The following is an 11404-nucleotide window of genomic DNA, read 5'->3' on the forward strand; positions in this document are numbered from 1 at the left end:
GCAGTTCAAATATTCAACGTAGTCTTATTTCGGAGAAACAAGGTCACAAGCAGTTTATGTACACAATTAAAATATTAAAATTCTTCATTTACGTCAATTTTATTTCATACAAAACAAGTTGAACTACATTGTGGATATATTACAACTAATTTAGGCTAATACCAATTTTGTTGGTATGGTAATTAGTAGGAGCTGGGTTGGAAATTACACTCCAAACACACTGCAGTGTTTGGAAATATTTCTAGTCCAAGCGCGTTTCATGCTCTGAATTAACGAATTAATGACAACCGAAATGATAGCGAAGTTTTTACGAAGTCGCAAATTCCAAAAAAATTCATGTACTAAACTTGGTCAAGAATGATCAATAATCAGATAACTCATTCAGTTTCTTGATGCTTGGTTGGGTGGTGTAGATTCCAAAACGAACATACTGAAGAATTTTGATTGTAACCATCACATCTTCGTTAGATATGTAATTTTTGATCCGGGAGTTAATCTGTAAATTAGCAATTTCCAAACTACACAATTCCAGAATAATCCGTTAGGTTTCGCTGGAACATCATCTGCATATTTGAATAATATGCAGGATTGAAATATTCTCCACAGTTCGAAAATATCATTTATTTTTGCCAATTAGCCTGCGGAGAAAGTTGCATAAACAGAGTATAATTTCCGAACTCGGTAGCTACAGTAAGAATATTGTAGAAGTGGCTCGGTTATAATTCTCATAACCATTAAATTCGTACAAACAAATTTATATTAAATCCAATAAGGGCTTGTAACATTAATCTCTTCGTTGCCTTTCCTTCTCCCTAGCAAGCTCAGTTGCATAATCATAAGGTGAACTCCGCCTGAAATATAAGATCGACTTAATTGTAAGGATTAGAAGACATGCTGCATATGCAATTCAATTTCAATAAAACTTTATTGTTCAAGTGAGCGGTTTGATTCGGAATTAAAATGTACAGGTATTACCTATCCCTGTGCCTGTGACGGTCACGACTTCTTTCTCTGTGATGTCGATCCCTGCTGCGACTCCTTTGGTCCTTCTGTTTTCTGAAAGATCGCTCCCTGCTGGTAGAACGTCTACTGTGCCTTTCTCGTTCCCTATCTCTCTCTCGCTCTCTCGGTCGCTCCCGCTCCCGCTCTCTCTCCCTTTCTTTATCTCGATACCTATCTTTACGGTCTTCTCGGCGTTCCTCATTAGACCTGAAACAATAATTCCATCAAGGAAGTAGCCATAGGTGAATTTGTGTGCAAAATAACTAAGCATACAGTTCTCAAGTGATGCAACTTCCATATTCAGCATTAGAAAAAGTATCTTAATGATGAATTCACAGTTAGGTCTGAATTAAAAGTTAGGAAAAAGAGAAAACGGTTGAATTGTTTTTTTTCTGTTTTCCTTTGGTGGCAACGATTCATCTTTTAAGATGCTTCAGAGTATGACCAAAACAGGTAAATGACAGAGTTGTACAAGTTCTTGTTTGTAAAGATAGATACCGATACATCTGTATAATTCCTGTGTCATATCATATAACATCATCTACCTGTAGCATCCCTCTAATCTCAAATGCAGTGTAAGATATGAAAAGAATATTCAACTGGACTACATTTAAAGGACGCATTTAATGGAACTAAAATAAAACATGGGTAATAGCTGATGAAAGGAAAGCTTATTTTTCTCAACAAAAATTTAAAGTAATTATAATACTTAATAACGTGATTGTAGTCATACCACGTAGACGCACCTGGCTCGCCAGTGGCTCGCTCTTTCAGCCTCTCCCCACTGTGCCTCATTATCTGGTATGTGTCTAGGTTGTTGATTTCGTACCATTGTACATCCACCTCTGTTGTCTTTCCTATTACTATTATTACTATTGTACTTTCCATGATTATTCAGTGTTATGGGTGGCTTAGCGTTACGCGTGTTCACAGTTTGTTGCGGAAACCTTTCCCCTAGCTTTTGTTCCAAGTCTTTTTGTATTGGCACAGGTATCCGTGGGAAAAGCGTTGAGAACCATTCAAGCTTGGTTAAAAACTGTTTCAATATATCACCCATCTTCATCACTTGACCACCTCCTGCTTTGACGTCAATTTCCTCGGCATCTTCCAGGTATTCATCATACCAACTGAACAGATCAGCTGGTGGTTGGGTGTATCTGAACGTGTCATTACCAGTAAACTTGATCAGTAACTTTGAAAATTGTTCATTAGCAAACACGAAATATTGCAAAACTGATCGTTTGTTCTTCATACCTGATATACATGAAACCAAGGGCACGAATGTACGGGGAGTCTGGATGATTGATGAGCCCGTTCAATTGTTTCCTCGTTAATCGTAGCGTAAATAGTTTGTACAGAAGACAGTAAGCCGTCGATACTATACCTCCTGCTCCAACGCCTCTAACCTGCATAAACCGCTAAATTTGCACACCCTTAAGTCAGTTTGTAACATTTGGTTAATCTAAAGTAAGTGAATAGTTTGCAGGGAAAACAGTAAGCTGTCGATACTGTCCCTCCTGCTGCAACGCCTGTGACCTGTATAAGCTGTTAAACTTGTTCAACCTTAAGTAAGTTTATGAAATTTGGCTGTGCAAAAATAAAGTAATCGAAATGCAAACATCGTTTTAATTGGCCCTAAAAACATACTCACGCCTCCACACATGCCGGTCTGGCCTGCTGTCTTTCGACTTCCTTTTTCCCATGGTTCCAGATGCATTACTTTGTAATAAATTTCGTCGATAACTTCATGATAGGTTTTCAGCTCGTACAAGTTTACTTTGAAGTAATGCGACGACTGTATGTTTGTCAATATCAAAGGATTCAAGTTCATAGATCTTTCGTTGCCCCATAGTGGCAAAACGTTGGACTTTTTCTCTTTTGGATTTCCTTTTCGATCTTCTTCACATCCACTCGAATTGTTCCATGGAGATCCTAAAATGACCAGGAAGAGCACGATTTCTAATTTTTACTCGGCAATTGCGTGGTAATGGAGGTGTAATATGGAGATGAGTTTTGATAGAGGTTAAGAAGCAAATCATATCGGTACAGCTTGTCTATTTTGAATAACTGAACTGAGAATGTTAGGGCAAAATTGATAAACCAATTCTTGTAATACTGTAGTAAGCGAAAGGAAAGGAACCAAACTACTTACCATCATTCCCCTCTGCTTCTTGAGTTTGCATGTTACTCTGCAGATACCGCAGAAGATTTGTAGTTTATGAAAGAATACTATTCCTACGGCTTAAAAGAATCAACCGTGAACTTAACCGACGTTAATTCAGTCTGCTTACAACTTACAACCACAATGTTTACGAACTGCAACTCAAACTATTTTACCTCATTCTTTCTAATCACGCATTTGCGGAAACGAGAACAACGTCAACGCCTTCGAGCATAGATAAAACAGATGCGGTTCAGATAGTTGTGTTGTGTAAAAATGATGGAAGCACTCTGGGTGAAAGTGAATTCGTTTAGGCTTAGAGCATATATTACCGGAGGTAGTCTCGCGTGTACAGAAAGTGCAGCGGAGGACTGACAATGAGATAGAGCAGTGTGCCACGTATACATATAACCTGTCTTTCTCGCTCTACAAGGTGGTTGGCAATCAAAAGCAGAGTGAGAGAAACGGAGCATCCAGGGTAACCCGGGGATATATATCTCGCGCTCTCTCTCTTCTCTCTCTCTTTCACTACGGTAAGTGGTCGGAGAACCAAACTTCGCCTGACGTCGCATGTTACGGCAAACCTCTAAGCATTAGATCGCGTTGTACGTAGTTTACGTTATATTTTCACTCGGCCGTTGAGACTATAGAGATATATGAAAGAGAGCCTAAACCGTACGATGTGAGTGTCCCGTGAATGGATTTGAATCGGTTCTCTAGAAGGCAGAAGATAATAATATTCTCTCGCCCTCTCTGTCACTCTACTCATGGAGTAGGGGCCACGAGAGGGAAGGAACAGTCAGACAGGCGCGTGGAGCTACCCCCACTCTACGGGAAAAGCAACAGAGAGAGCGGGAGAATTATTATGTTCTATCCTTCAGAGAACTGACTTAAGTCTAAACTAAACGCCGTGCGGGATCAGTCGTTTCCGAGCAATCGGACCGAAATCGCGTATTCTGAGTATCGGTTCAACATTCAGACTGCGTTCTTCAGGTTGTGTCACGTTGTTCGATCAGTGTATTTCCATCATACTCATCTGTGAATAGTACACGAGGAGCAGCGTGTAGCCTAACGAAACACCAAGTTACTGAAATAAGAACATCCTGCGAACGTTGACAGTGAACTTCGTGTCCCGAGTTTTCATTCTTTCATGTAACTTCAGATTTCAGTGATGTCTATTTTTGTGTCTGTGCGCCGAGTGTCAATTTTATTAGTTTTTTAGGTGATATTCGGCAAATGCGCAGTTGTATTGTTAGTAAGTTTATTCAGTCAATTCAATCAGATAGCTACAGCACAAAAAGTGAGCGTAGAATCGAATGTTATTGCGGTGCGGATTTTTGGATTATAAGAGATTATTGAAGATCTGAATACTGTGAAAGTGCATCGCGTCACCAATAAACTTGAGATGCTACAAGAAATGCTACATGTAAAAGTTTGGAGCAGCCCAGAGTCCAGGTAACAATACTTAATGAATTATTAATTGATAATTCAAGATAGTGCATTTAAAGTCTAACTTTTGTTCTCGCATAATAAATGCATTGCATAAATATGAACCTGGGCAATAGTAATAACCAATTTGAAAACTGAAAAGCCAATTTGCTAAATTAATCCAAGTGTTCTCTTTTATTTTTCACAGATTTAAGCAGAGACTTCCAAGTAACTTTTCTATTTCTCGGCAATGTTGGTGAGTTTGCACGTCTTGGGTTATGGGTATTTCCCTGGGATTCCTGTGTCACGTGGCGTGGCGGTAACAAATGTTGAACGAATCTTTGATTTCTGAGCTGCATGGATAGGCTCATTCACGATCACAACGTGCTTGACTTTCAGTCGAATAATTTTTTTTCGCAATTCAATTTATCGTAGCTTACTTATAGTAGATATTTTGCACGTTGCTAAAAGTGGAATGAGCATCGCAACAGGTAACCATCGCTTACTCGGCACTCGCGAGATCGAATTGTGTTTCGCAACTGATGTAATAATCTACGTTAGAATTTACCGATGATGCCGTTTAAGTAGTGGGTTCACCTGAGGTTTGAACGTATTCAATTATTCACAATACTGTTAATTCGATAAAATTCCAAAGCCTGGCATAACGTAACGTAATCAAATTGCATCTTATATTATATATCATTTTCAATCTTTTAACAGCCAACAAGTAATGATCAACTGCAGGTTTAGCTAACTTAGAAAAATGCTAATTGGCATACAAAATGTTTTTAATCAATTTTAAAAAATGTCAATGTACCGATAGTCTACCAACATTTACTAAAATACTACATACAATACTAGAGTCGGCGGGATACAACCGCGATACTGTATTCTGAGTGGACAGACTATGATACAAAAACATTTTACTTCCAACAGGTAACCAACGAAAATGTAAGTCAGTGACCACGGCGCAAATGATGAAGAATGATGTGTGTTGGAAAAAATGGACAATCGTTTAGATCGAATATAGGTAACCGGATAGGTAGGTGGATGTTTTGAGATCCGTCACGGGGTTTATACATGTGTGCGTGAGTCTCTCTTTTCCGTTGGGTCGTTCCGTTGGGAAACAGGCAAGGGTAGGAAGGTCGCGATGTACCGTGGTGTTACTAACTTTTGTAATCCACAGCGTCAAACGATCACAGACATTTTTTTCCCAAATGACTCCATATTCGAGTCTCTCAACCGTTTATAAGCATTTGAATATTAATGTGATTAAATTTACCATTTCTTGTCACTCTGCAACCATTTTTCAATCGTTATTCAATTCAATTATTCAGTCCCTACTGATCATTATTCCATTGAATTGATCTCTGTGATCGTCTGAATGGGCAAAACGCATCTCTGGACCATCTATCGCGTTCCGTGGTACGATAGATGGGGAGAGATGTTGAGCCCGAAGACTTCGCGTCGAAGAGGACCGCCGGCCGTCACGCCACACAATAATGCATGCCCTTCAACCTCCCTCCCGATTTCGATTCGATTTTTAATCTGAGAACAACAAACCGCATGGCAATGTATCTAATTCAAAAAGATGCAGATGCGGATTGGGTTTCTACAGAATTTGTGGAACAAGTCCTAGATAATACAAATTTTTTGACAGTTTAATCAGTCGCGCCTTTTTGCGCGTACAGTAATCACGAGAATTGGACGCAGCCTTTTGCGCGTAAATTAATAACGCGCATCAGACACGTTTTTTTAAGCTTCGATTTTGCAAACCGTATATAAAAGAGTTACGCATTTTCGATGTGCTGATCTTTCAGCTTTTCGGTTAATTTTCTTACAAATAATGAAAGTTTTCAAGTTCCACGGCGCCTTTTGCGCGGAGACTTTTCAGATATGAGAGAAAGCGCGTCATTTGAAACCCTGCGCTCAAGGCGCAGGTACGAAAATCTCGGTAGTGTATTGTGACAGTGGAAAATTTTGGCGTAAGTATTTATGAAATATATCTTGAATCTACAAAAACACTCGTTCAACTGATCCTATTATTTTCTGTTTCAGGGCAACGAAACCAATTTTTTAACAAATGCATTGAGAACCATGGAATGTTCAGTCGGTAAAGATATTCACTTTAATAACTCAAAGCTGAAAGAGTTATTGATTCAAAAAATCTAGAATGTTTTCCATTCATCAATACAATCAATAATCGCAGCAACGAATATTAAAGCGAATATCATGTTGAACTCTACCCATTTTTTGTTAGTGTATGGACTTACGAGATTGTGCTAACCATACCTTTGTCTGTTTCAGCTACACAAACTTTTTATCTGTTTCTGCTAATCAAACCTTTTGTCTGTTTCAGCTAATCGAATCGTCTGTTTATTTCAGCTAATAAAACTTTTTGTCCGTTTCAGCTAATCAAACCTTTCGTCAGTTTCAGCTACTGAAACCTTTTGTCTGTTTCAACCAACCGAACCTTTTGTCCATTACAGCTAATCAAACTTTTTGTCCATTTTAGCTAACCAAACCCTTTGACTGTTTCAGCTAATCAAACCTCTTTCGTGTTTTAGCTAATCAAATCTTCTGTCTGTTTCAACTAATTGATTTGTCTCTTTTACCGTTCATTATATTCTTTACTTATCTAAGCTAAGTATATTTTTGTCTGTATCGACATATGTCACTGATTATATTTTCAGATAATAGTTTTTGTTGATCCGATCGAGTTAGATTAGCATTGTTGAATTTGGCCCAAAAGGATTTGCGTACTTGAAAAGTGCACGGCGTCCATACGGTATTACCATGTGTGAATATTTCAGTCTGTTCCCGTTCGTCATTCCGTAGGCATAATAATATTCGACTCTGCACTATCTGGGCACGCACGATGAGCGATAGTAACATGAGTTTTCGTCGTTTTTATGTCCCGACCGCTTATCGAATTGAGTTGCGCCTCTAATATAGGACATTTTCGACTACGAAAAGTCCTAAAAGGCTATACATCTTCAGTCAACGGTAGGGGCATTTATATGTAAGCTTCAGTGCCTCTTATAGGAGCGCTCAGTCTATCTTTATAAGCCTATGGTTAGGGGTAGCTACTTGCAGTAGTAAATGTTCCAAGGTAAGTCCACTTGCAATTTGGTAATCATCCGGGAATCTACCAATCGGATTCTAGATTACGGTGGAAATAAGCGTTAGGTAATATTCCATCAGAAGGTCACTGTACGTTACCTATTATTATTATTATTGTTATATATTAATGAACTAAGTCACCATCTATACAGCAAAACTTCTCTAATCGACATCTCTTTATAACAGGCAAGTTAGAAATTCCTGGCAAGAATTTATAATGAAAAAAATACTTCCTAATGACCGACACTTGCCTATATAGCGGACAAGACTTCCGGTCCTGACGTTGTCCGCTATTGAGAAGTTTCACTGTAGTAGGTATTGACCGCACTGACTGATTCAGCTGCTTTTCCAATTATCGAATGTATGGAACGCAGTCTATAGCTGATTTCTCACTCACAGCAAACAGCTGGATGCATAGCAGCAGCAAAAATAGTCTGATCGGTCGATGATTCTGGTGTTTTCATCAGTATCTTATGTATTGTATATACATCCATGTATGAAAATTGCTGTTCAAAGTAGAAATGAACCTACCTTCTACAGCAGTTGGTTTTGCTGCACATAACAGAAGCCTTCCCGTCGCGTACGTAGCAAGCAGCCAATGAGAGCATTTTGTTGTTGCTACATGCAGCTGTTTGCTACACGCGAAAATTGCATCTTAAAGGCTAGGTTTTGGCCGTGTTCGAAGATTGACTGGCAGTACTGTCAGCAATCTTTCATCTCTTTTGCGCTTCCAAGTTCGTGAATAGCTCTGACTCTGTCCTAGGGTATTTTCAGTACTGTCAATCAATTTACAAACACGGCCTTTTACATACAGCATACAGCTGAATGCAGTGTGCTCTGATTGGTTAATTCACCAAAATCACCATTTGGTGATTATGCATAACCATTTGGTGACGTCTCATACTTGGTGATTTTGCGAATTGACCAATCAGAGCATGCTGCATCCAGTTGTTTACTGCACGTGAAAATCCAGTTGAATTGGGTAAAATCACTGATATATATGGTAAAATCCTTAAATAATAGATATGGCTCACATCTCACATGGCACTGGTCACATGGCCGAAGGCCGAAATCCGTATGCTTCATCTTTCAAACGGGTTCTTAGGATAATGTCGTAAACAATTTAAAAGCCGAAGAAAGAACAAGAAGGAAACAAGACAGAAACAATGCGGATTTGAATCTCTTTGAATGGGTTGCAATACATTAGTTAATACTTCTATATTAAAAGAATGGCGGCACCTAAGTGCCGCCGAAAACCTTGTAGATATTATGGGTTTGTTAAGTTGAACTCTTGAATGATGAAGCCAATGCGCTTTTTTAGATCAAGGTAAAGTTGTGGTCAATTATTATAAGGTAATACTATTACTTTGCATTCTGTAGAAATGTCTTTATTTGATTTTGATTACCATGAAACTTTTTGAGGTTATAATCTACTACAAATCCCTATAGCTTTGAAATATTTTTTTTTACCTACAGATGATTGGTCGACGCTGTGCTCTCATTGCTCTTGGTGGGCTTTTGGTGCTTGTTTTGACAGTAAACATATACTTTGTACGAATGATAATTGAAGACTCTCCACATAAGCGTAACACTAAATATCCAGAAAATTCTGACATCAATAAATTACAAGAACAGGGAGCTGTTGTTACAAAGATGAAAATTAACAAGGGTTCGAATGTACGTACCTCGTCGATTAATGCAGAAAAGAGAATCAAACTAGAAATGAGAACGCTGCCGTCCAAGTACTTCAAGCCAAATGCCAACCATACTTTACTTTTGGATCGATTATTAGCAGAGCTGAAGATAGTGCCAAATGTACAGGAGGACATTTGGGTTATACCTCAACGTAATGTTAGTATTTTGCTTGCGAGCTGCTATGTGTGTATTTAATTATTCAGATTGTACAGCTGACGTTTAAATACCATGAAACTCTTCTGGTACACAAGTGAATAATTGAATGTCTAAAATCTTTTGATGCAAGCAATAGCTGGCTAAAGATATACATAAAATATTCTTTCGCCGACCATTGCATATAACTTATAATTTTGTAGTGGCCAGACGCCGATCACCTAATTCCACCTACAGCCCCTGAACTTGGGACCATTTTACATGCTCTAAGAACATCCAAAATCACAAAGGCAGAAAATGCATTATTGGGAACTCAACTAAAACTGATGCTTACTCTAAATCATGGTGTCAAAGCATTGTTCAAGCCAATGTGGTATAATAGAGATACTCTGATCAAAGGGCCAGTATATCACGGAAAGGATAGGCACAACGCGGAAGTTGTTGCTTTTCACTTGTCTTCTCTATTGTCTTTCAGACGGGTGCCTATTTGTGTCATACGAAAATGTAAGTGAATTTTATTTCCTGCACTTTTCAAAAGATTGAAAGGTGCAGTTGCATCTTTGTTATTCTATTTATCCAGTGAAACTTAGTGAGGAGATCAGAAAACAGGCATCAACCGAGTTACTCAATACCATGTACCAGGAAGGGAACAATATTTGTTTCTATGGAATATGTCATTACTGCTCACCTGAAGATCCGATCTGTGGCATAGATGATTTGTTAGAAGGTGTGCTGATTCTATGGTTGCCAAATGACTTCCAACTCTCCAAACATCGGAATCCTTGGCAACGAACTTACAAAAAAAATAAGGCTGCTGCATGGGAGATGGATGACAACTATTGTGAGAAGGTTAGTTATTCTCTGGGAGTGTTGTTTGTGTTTCACTATTTCTTTCGAAAAGCATCTGTGGAAGATTTTGCGTCATCAACAAATCGTTTCAATTTCCATGTTCAGGTCAAGGGGACAAAAACCTATTCAGTTAAAACTTCTAGCAGACTGCTAGATTTAGTGGATACAGCAATTTTTGATTTTCTCATGGATAATGGCGATCGTCACCACTATGAGCTTGTTGAAGCTAACATTCATAATCCGGCAGTTCTGCTTATTGATAATGGAAAAAGTTTGGGGGATCCAGATGTCGATCATTTTGATATATTGGCACCTCTGTATCAGTGCTGCCTGTAAGTAATCTGCATAATAATTCCATACCTTTCATCAAGTTCTACCAATATTGAGGATTAAAATTCAATTATTGGCATTACAGTATTCATAATACAACGTGGAATCGACTAAAACTACTGAGTGGTGGTGCTTTGAGTAAATCCTTGAGACAACTTTTAGAGCATGAAGCAAGATTAGCTAGTGTTTCTCTTCTGATCACAGATGCTCACTTGAATGCTATGGATAGAAGACTCTTAGCCGTATTTGCAACAGTGGAACATTGTCTGAAGCAAAACAAGTATCCGACAAGTGTAATCTTGGACCACAGGTAGTTTGACAATTAGTTCAAAGACAAGAAAATCTAACTTGAAACGAAAACTTCCAAACATAATGGAAAAAAATGTCGTAGAATAGCTTTTACAATCGAATTCGACATTTTTAGCGAATTATACACAGTTTTCGATTACGAATTTGAAGGATATTTTACTGTGAGTGTTTTTATTGTCAAAATACAGTCTTAGAATGCTTAGTATGCTACATCCTACGAACATGTGGTATATACTTGTAAGTTTATGAATAAACATCGTGTTTTCTGAATAACTCGCACATGTCTAATTGAAATTAAGTAAGATACACGGTATTCGAGATTGTTTGAATATCATCTAGGAATCGGAAATAAGA

At 38.3% G+C, this 11404-nt stretch overlaps 2 protein-coding genes across 4 annotated transcripts; one reads left to right on the forward strand and one right to left on the reverse strand.

Moving 5' to 3' along the window:
* Window positions 1–78: 78 nt before the first annotated feature.
* LOC124174751 (pre-mRNA-splicing factor 38B) lies at window positions 79–3512 on the reverse strand. Of its 2 annotated transcripts, XM_046554193.1 has the most exons (6): window positions 3155–3507; window positions 2654–2934; window positions 2257–2408; window positions 1749–2159; window positions 976–1209; window positions 79–851 (listed from the first exon to the last, which is right to left on the reverse strand). In XM_046554193.1, the coding sequence occupies exons 1-6, from the start codon at window positions 3183–3185 to the stop codon at window positions 785–787; spliced, it is 1176 nt and encodes a 391-aa protein (XP_046410149.1). In that variant the 5' UTR covers window positions 3186–3507; the 3' UTR covers window positions 79–784. The 2 variants fall into 2 exon arrangements, with proteins under 2 accessions (XP_046410149.1, XP_046410150.1); XM_046554194.1 differs by lacking the exon at window positions 79–851 and having other exon boundaries at window positions 1072–1209; window positions 1736–2159; window positions 3155–3512.
* A 5223-nt stretch (window positions 3513–8735) lies between these two features.
* On the forward strand, window positions 8736–11320 carry LOC124175118 (glycosaminoglycan xylosylkinase). Of its 2 annotated transcripts, none has more exons than XM_046555034.1 (6): window positions 8736–9067; window positions 9191–9565; window positions 9766–10066; window positions 10143–10411; window positions 10517–10743; window positions 10827–11320. In XM_046555034.1, exons 2-6 carry the CDS (start codon window positions 9191–9193, stop codon window positions 11053–11055), a joined length of 1401 nt encoding a protein of 466 aa, XP_046410990.1. In that variant the 5' UTR covers window positions 8736–9067; the 3' UTR covers window positions 11056–11320. The 2 variants fall into 2 exon arrangements, with proteins under 2 accessions (XP_046410990.1, XP_046410989.1); XM_046555033.1 differs by having other exon boundaries at window positions 8737–9041.
* The last annotated feature ends 84 nt before the right edge of the window (window positions 11321–11404 follow it).

This window comes from Neodiprion fabricii, chromosome 2 (assembly GCF_021155785.1).
Source record: "Neodiprion fabricii isolate iyNeoFabr1 chromosome 2, iyNeoFabr1.1, whole genome shotgun sequence".
Lineage (NCBI taxonomy): Eukaryota > Metazoa > Arthropoda > Insecta > Hymenoptera > Diprionidae > Neodiprion > Neodiprion fabricii.